Raw genomic sequence first — 7,686 nt, 5'->3', positions numbered from 1 at the left:
CCCAGTGGGACCCGGCCCCGGGCTCCGTGGGGCCCCTGTCTCGGTCAGGGTCTGAGCAGCGCCCAGGGGGACCCGGCCCCGGGCTCCGTGGGGCCCCTGTCTCGGTCAGGGTCTGAGCAGCGCCCAGGGGGGCCCGGCCCCGGGCTCCGTGGGGCCCCTGTCTCGGTCAGGGTCTGAGCAGCCCCCAGGGGGACCCGGCCCCGGGCTCCGTGGGGCCCCTGTCTCGGTCAGGGTCTGAGCAGCGCCCAGTGGGACCCGGCCCCGGGCTCTGTGGGGCCCCTGTCTCGGTCAGGGTCTGAGCAGCGCCCAGGGGGGCCCGGCCCCGGGCTCCGTGGGGCCCCTGTCTCGGTCAGGGTCTGAGCGGCGCCCAGTGGGACCCGGCCCCGGGCTCCATGGGGCCCCTGTCTCGGTCAGGGTCTGAGCAGCAGCCAGTGGGACCCGGCCCCGGGCTCCGTGGGGCCCCTGTCTCGGTCAGGGTCTGAGCAGCGCCCAGTGGGACCCGGCCCCGGGCTCCGTGGGGCCCCTGTCTCGGTCAGGGTCTGAGCAGCACCCGGGGGACCCGGCCCCGGGCTCCGTGGGGCCCCTGTCTCGGTCAGGGTCTGAGCAGCGCCCAGGGGGACCCGGCCCCGGGCTCCGTGGGGCCCCTGTCTCGGTCAGGGTCTGAGCAGCGCCCAGGGGGACCCGGCCCCGGGCTCCGTGGGGCCCCTGTCTCGGTCAGGGTCTGAGCAGCCCCCAGGGGGACCCGGCCCCGGGCTCCGTGGGGCCCCTGTCTCGGTCAGGGTCTGAGCAGCCCCCAGGGGGACCCGGCCCCGGGCTCCGTGGGGCCCCTGTCTCGGTCAGGGTCTGAGCAGCCCCCAGGGGGACCCGGCCCCGGGCTCCGTGGGGCCCCTGTCTCGGTCAGGGTCTGAGCAGCCCCCAGGGGGACCCGGCCCCGGGCTCCGTGGGGCCCCTGTCTCGGTCAGGGTCTGAGCAGCACCCAGGGGGACCTGGCCCCGGGCTCCGTGGGGCCCCTGTCTCGGTCAGGGTCTGAGCAGCACTCAGGGGGACCTGGCCCCGGGCTCCGTGGGGCCCCTGTCTCGGTCAGGGTCTGAGCAGCACCCAGCGGGACCTGGCCCCGGGCTCCGTGGGGCCCCTGTCTCGGTCAGGGTCTGAGCAGCACGCAGTGGGACCTGGCCCCGGGCTCTGTGGGGCTCCTGTCTCGGTCAGGGTCTGAGCAGCACGCAGTGGGACCTGGCCCCGTGCTCTGTGGGGCCCCTGTCTCGGTCAGGGTCCATGCATCGCCTGGCACAACAGAGGCCCTACCCTGCTCTCAGTCAAGATTAGCTGGGCATAGTAAGGACTGATTTCAGTTTGGGTCTTGGGACCCTACTCTAAACGAGTGCACTGAAGTAGGTGTCTGCTTCCCTCTAGTGGTAGCTTGATATGATGGGCCGTGTTAGTCTGGATCAGCAAAATCAATGAGGGGTCCTTGTAATATTAAAGTGCCAATAGGCCAGCCCCAGCCTCTCCGCGCAGAGTCCCTCACAGTGGCAAGGTGGTGATCTGAAAAGGGGGCCAGCCGAATGCTGGAGGAGTGGGCCCATGAAAGGTGGAGACGTGACAAGTAAATGCGGTCCAGCCTGGAGTGGCACCTCTGTGTGTCTATAAACAAGATTGTTGATGAGATTTAGTTTCTGGCTAAATTGTGCCTGCCACCCTCATGGGTTAAGTCTGCCCGGGGGGTGCAGAGAGGAGGGTTAGTTGCTAAGAGCCACTGCACAGGATGTAGCGCTGGTTTGCGAGGATCTTTCCATGCAAGCAGCTCGCTGTTAGGGCTCCAGTGCACACACCACGTGCTTGTGCTGCAAACTTGTTCAGGGCCTTGGGTTAAGGGGAGAGGAAAGGTTTGCAAAGGTAGCTGGGGGGTGCTGGGATGGAGGCACTGGCCTGGGATTGTGGAAGCTGGTTTCATCCTGGCTAGGGAAAAAAGGTGCTGGCTTTCTGTCTGGCTGTGGGAGAGGAGGGGATACAGTGGCTAAAGCAGGGGGGCTGGAAGTCAGGACTCCTGGGTTTCATCCCCAGCTCAGGGAGGGGAGCGGTGTCTAGGGTTTCAGAGGTTAAGGGCAGACAGCATCATTAGATCATCTAGTCTGACCTTCTGAATATCCCAGGACATTAAACTTCACCCAGACAGTCGTAGGTTGAGTCCAATGACTTTAGCATTTCCACCTCGAGCTTAAGGCAGTGGAGGGCAAACTATGGCCCGCGGATCTAGCCTGCCAGCCATTTTAAGCCGGTCCTTGAGTTCCTGCTGGGGAGTGAGGTCTGAGGCTTGCCTCGCTCTGGCATTCCAGCTGGGGAGCAGAGTCGGGTGCTGCACCATGCAGCTCCCGGAAGCCACGGCACAGCACCCCTCCAGTTCCTATGTGCACCAGTGGCCCACTCTGGCACTTCAATGGGAGCTGCAAGGGCGTTGCCTGCGGACCAGACAGCGTGCAGAGGGGGCTGCGCCTCCACATAGGAGCCGGAGATGGGACATGGCACTGCTTCCGGGAGCCGCTTGAGGTAAAAGCACTGCCCAGAGTCTGCACCCCTGCCTCAGCCCTGATTCCCACCCCCCCCCCGCTGAACCCCTTGATCCCAGCCCGGAGCACCCTCCTGCACCCCAAACCCCTCATCCCCCACCCCAGAGCCTGCACCCCAGCAAGAGCCTATACCCGTTCCCATACCCCAACTCCCTGCCCCAGCCCTGACCCCCTCCTGCCCTCCAAATCCCTCAGTCCCAGTCCAGAGCACCCTCCTACACCCCAAACTCCTTGTCCTCAGCCCCACCGCAGAGCCCGCACCCCCACCTGGAGCTCCCTCCCCCACCCTGAACTCATCATTTCTGGCCCCACCTCGGAGCCCTCACCCCCAACCCCAATTTTGTGAGCATTCATGGCCCACCGTACAATTTCTATTCCCAGATGTGAGCCCCATGCAGAGAACAGGAGAGAACCAGGATCTCTGGCATTATGTTTGGCTTGATTAGGTAAGACCATGATGAGCACAACAGCCGCCTCATGCCTCATGCTGCAGAGGAGAGCAAAAGGTCCCTGCCACTGTGACCGGGGCGAGGGGGGGAGAGAATTCCTGCCCGCTGCCACATCAGGTGATCAGCTGGACCCTGAACAAGACTCACCCTACAGCCATCTACAACAGAGAAACGTCAGAGCGCAGGCCCCATTACCTGTTATCCCTACTCCAGCTGTAGGTGATCCCTGATGCTTCAGAGGAAAGCCAAAAAGCACCCCCATCCCCGATTGCAGTTGTGCCTCCACGAGTTGGGTGCCTCCATTGTTGTAAGGATCTGCGTCCAAATGCCTCCCGGTAAGCACCTGAACAGGCCTTGGCAGAATCCAGCCTTTATAACGTCCCATCCTGAAACATGCTCAGCACAGTCCACTGTCAGTTGCTAACCCATCGAAAGCCACTTACAACCGTCACAGAAAGCAGGCTCCGCGCTTCTCTAGGTCTGGGAATCTTACTGAGATGAGAGTTGTTTTTCAGAATGGAACAGTGTGAATTTAATTCAGCATCTAAGAAACTGTGTGCTGAGGATGGAGGACTTTGGAAAATCCAGCCCTGAATGTGGGCCTGAAAGGGGGCCTCTAGAGCGCCAGTAATTTGGTGGAGGACAGGCCCCGGGGGGGGGGAAAGCAGCCAGCCCGGCTGGTGGATCCAGCCCTTAATCTCAGTGAGATACTGCACCAGTTGAGTTCCCCCGGTTACCATAACTCTGCCTGGTCACCCCTGCTTAATCTCCTGCGTTTCCATTTCACTGCATACCTGTGGGCACTGCTGTTGGGAAAAGGGCAATTCACAGGGCAGGGGAGGATCAAGTTAAAGATTGAAGCAGCCAGGAGGACAAGTTAGGGATTAAATGGATTAACTTTGACCAGATCTTTCCTCTTATCCAGAGCCCTGTACAGTCCCTGCGCGCTCTACTCACCATGCCCGTGGAGGAGTTTGTGGCTGGCTGGATTTCAGGTAAGAATGAGAAGGATCCAATTTCCACCCTCCTGGGTGCTGCCCAGACACATGCCCCTGCCGCTCAGAGTCAGGACCCTGTCATGCGAGGGGCTGCCCAGACCTCAAATGAGACTGAGACGTCCCGCCCCTGGGCTAAGTGCAGCACAGACCCTTCCAACTGAGACTGGGGCCCCTATGTGCTGGGCACTGCACAAACACATAATGAGACAGTTTTTACCCCCAAAGAATTTATAATCTAAATTAATAGACAAAGGAAAGATTATTCTGCCCCCTTTATAGAGGCGGAAAATGAGGCAGAGAGCAGGGAAGTGACTTGCCCAAGATCACCCAGGGAGGCAGTAGCAGAGCAGGGAATTAAGCCAGGTTCCCTGAATCCCAGTCCAGCTTCACTATGACAAGGCCAGCCTCCCTCCCCAATTTATTTGCATTTTAAAAAGAGTGGAATTTAAGTTCCAAATTCAAGTTTTTTGCTGAAAAAAAGGTGACACTTTCCAGTCGCTCATTAACAAGAGAGTTAAAAATAATCCAGCTCTGTCTCGCACTGGGGGTCTGTGTCCTTTTCAACCATTTTAACATTTGCCGGCAGCACTGGGATCCCCAAGAAAAAGAGGAAGTGGCAGTAGAGTGTTTATGGATGTGTGGAGGAGGGTAGGACTCCTGTGCTTATTCCTAGCCCCCAGAGGGGTGGGCCTAGTGAGTTACAGCAGCAGGCCTGGGAGTCAGGGCTCCTGGGTTTCATTCTCAGAACCGGGACAGCGGCAGGTTCTAATTTCCAACTGACTTGTTTTTCCTTTGGACACAGGAGCTGTGGGGCTGGCCTTGGGGCACCCAGTGGACACAGTGAAGGTGAATCTGAAGCTGGTACTGCTGTAGGTGGATTGGGGGTGGGAAGGGACAGGGAAAACTTCTCTCCTATAGATAGAATTAGGAGATACATCCCTGCTGGGGAACTAGCTAGCTCAGAGCAGTGTTCCGCAGCTCAAAGGGCAAGCAATAGTTATTTAAACTCATTTATTTCTTATGATGGTAGACCTAACCGACATAGGAGTCTTTGTCTGCACAGACCCTCCCTGCCCAAGTTCAGGCCACCCTGTCAGGCCAGGCACCATACAGACATCCCTCCCCATGAGATCAGGGCCCTCCACCCATCAGGAGAGACACTGAACAGACCCACAGTGAGAGAGAATCCCTCCCCCCAAGAGTCCACAGTCCGAATAGACAAGGTGGGAGGGGAAAGAGGCACAAAGAGGGACTTGCCCCAACTCAGTGGCAGAACCAAGAATAGAACCCAGGAGTCCTGACTCTCAGCACCGCCCCCCTCCCCCCCCCCCGCACTTTAACTCCCTAGATCCCACTCTCCTGCCAGAGCTGTGAACAGAAGCCAGGAGTCCTAAGTCCCAGGCCACAGTCCCATCCACTAGAAAATGCTACCTCCAAATGCCTCTAAGGAGAAGTTTGGCCTTTGCATAAAATGCCGCTGCTAATATCTTCCTGCAAATTCTTTGCTTAAAGATGGTGTCTCATTCCAGGTGCGGCTGCAGACACAGTCTGGCTATCGGGGGATCCTGGATTGCATAATCAAAACGTACCGCAATGAAACGGTTTGAGGCAGCACATTTATTATTTGTATTAGGGCAGTGCCAAGAGACCCCTGCCCAAGCTCAGAGGCTCCCCTTGTGCTGGGGGCTGCAAATCTGCCCCTGATGGAGGTCAGTCCCCACCTCCACCATGCTGTATGCTAGGGGGAGCAGTGTGTGCATGTACACATAGGTGTCAGCCTTTGGAGAGGGGTTCCCCACTCACTCCCTCATGCCGAGTCATGAGTCACATACGCTCAGGGCTGGCGTTGATCCCTCCATGGTGCCCTTTGCCTTGCAGGTCCTAGGCTTCTTTAAGGGGATGAGTTTCCCACTGCTGAGCGTGGCCCTGGTTAACTCAGTGATGTTTGGGGCCTACAGCAATGCCCTGCTGTACCTGAGCACCACCCATCACCACGACCGCCACACCAACCCTCCCAGCTACGCCCACGTCCTCACCGCTGGCAGCTTCTCCGGCCTGATGCAGGTGAGGGACCAGGCAGCTCATGTGCGGGGCGGGGGTAGAGAGCAGAACTCCTGGCTTCTAGCCCTACCTCTGGGAGGGGAAGGGAGTCAAGTCCAATGCTTAGAGCAGGGGGGCTGGGAGTCAAGACTCCTGGGTTCTATCCCAGCTAAGGGGAGTGGGATCGTAGTGGGTTAGAGCAAGTGAGGCTGGGAGTTGGGACACCTGGGTTCTGTCTCCAGCCCCAGGAGTCATTGCATGTCAGTATTTTTCCTTGAGGAACTAACCATGGGCCTCTTTTCCATTCACCCCTTCTCTTCCCCTGCAACCCCACCTCTATCTCAGGCGGTGGTCCTGGCTCCTGTTGACCTGATCAAAGTTCGGCTACAGAACCAGCTTCACCCCTATGGACTAAGGAGTCTAGCGGGGACCTCTGGAGCCCAGTACCGGGGCCCAGTGCACTGTGGTGCCAGCATATTCCGCGAGGAGGGGGTAATGGGCCTGTTCCGGGGCACCCAGGCCCTGGTGCTGTGAGATACACCCACTTTGGCCATCTACTTCCTCACCTACACCAGCCTCTGCCAGGCCATGACAGTGCAGGGGCGAGAACCAGGTGAGATGGGAATGGATAGCACGCTACAGTCCATCTCACTGGGGGAAGAGACTGTAGGGAACTGGGAATCCTGTTGCATAATGCGAGTGCTTTGATGGGCCAGAAACAATTAAGATGGATCTTTTCACACAGCATTATAATGCAGCCATCTCTTGGGTGGAAACTGACAGGCATTTAACAACTGTGCAATAACTAATCACAACCACTGCCCTGGGGGCAGCACTGACTGAGGAGTAACAGCCCCTGCCAAGCCCTAACTCTCTTCCCTCTCCCCTTTGCTCCCAGGGCCAATGACAGTTCTTGTAGCTGGGGGCTGTGCTGGCACCATCTCCTGGGTCGTAGCCACGCCCCTGGACGTGATCAAGGCCCGGCTCCAGATGGACGGGGTGAAGGGAGTGTCCTACTGCGGGGTCTGGGATTGCATCCGCATCAGTGTTCGGCGTGAGGGACCCCAGGTGTTCCTAAAGGGCCTTACCCTGAACATTATCCGTGCCTTCCCTGTCAACGCGGTGACCTTCCTGAGCTACGAGAACATCCTGAAACTCATCTGCTGAGCCCCACCCTGCTCCCTGCAGCATCATGCATTGAGGGGCCAGCGCTGACTGCCAGGGGAAAATGCCCCCAACTGAGCCCCCCTGCCCAGCTCTGTGTAACAGAGCACCCCCTAGCATTGTGCTGGGGGGAGAGATAGCACAGTGGTTTGGCATTGGCCTGCTAAACCCAGGGTTGTGAGTTCAATCCTTGAGGGGGCCATTTAGGGAACTGGGGTAAAAGTTTGTCTGGGGATTGGTCCTGCTTTGAGCAGGGGGTTGGACTAGATGACCTCCTGAGGTCCCTTCCAACCCTGATATTCCATGATTCTATGGAGGTCAGCACTGCCTGTGAGAGGAAGGCAGGATTACCCCTCCTACAATCTATCCCACAAGGTTTGGATCTAGGACACAGCCTAATGTCCTGAGTGACATTGGTTCTCCCCACTTTCCATGCATCTTAGCACCTTGGGGAGAGGAACTGCCTGGTAG

The 7,686-nt window shown here is 58.6% G+C and overlaps 1 protein-coding gene across 1 annotated transcript; it reads left to right on the top strand.

The window, feature by feature from the left end:
• The first annotated feature begins 1,167 nt into the window (after nucleotides 1-1,167).
• Nucleotides 1,168-7,411, top strand: SLC25A45 (solute carrier family 25 member 45). The gene is given in 8 exon segments (XM_030568352.1): nucleotides 1,168-2,544; nucleotides 2,946-3,348; nucleotides 3,939-4,008; nucleotides 4,814-4,857; nucleotides 5,541-5,612; nucleotides 5,890-6,075; nucleotides 6,397-6,664; nucleotides 6,950-7,411. Coding segments are annotated over 6 exon segments (876 nt in total). The 5' UTR covers nucleotides 1,168-2,544; nucleotides 2,946-3,348; nucleotides 3,939-3,971; the 3' UTR covers nucleotides 7,219-7,411.
• Nucleotides 7,412-7,686: the final 275 nt, after the last annotated feature.

This window comes from Gopherus evgoodei, chromosome 7 (assembly GCF_007399415.2).
Source record: "Gopherus evgoodei ecotype Sinaloan lineage chromosome 7, rGopEvg1_v1.p, whole genome shotgun sequence".
Lineage (NCBI taxonomy): Eukaryota > Metazoa > Chordata > Testudines > Testudinidae > Gopherus > Gopherus evgoodei.
This window is presented reverse-complemented; position numbering and strand designations above follow the sequence as displayed.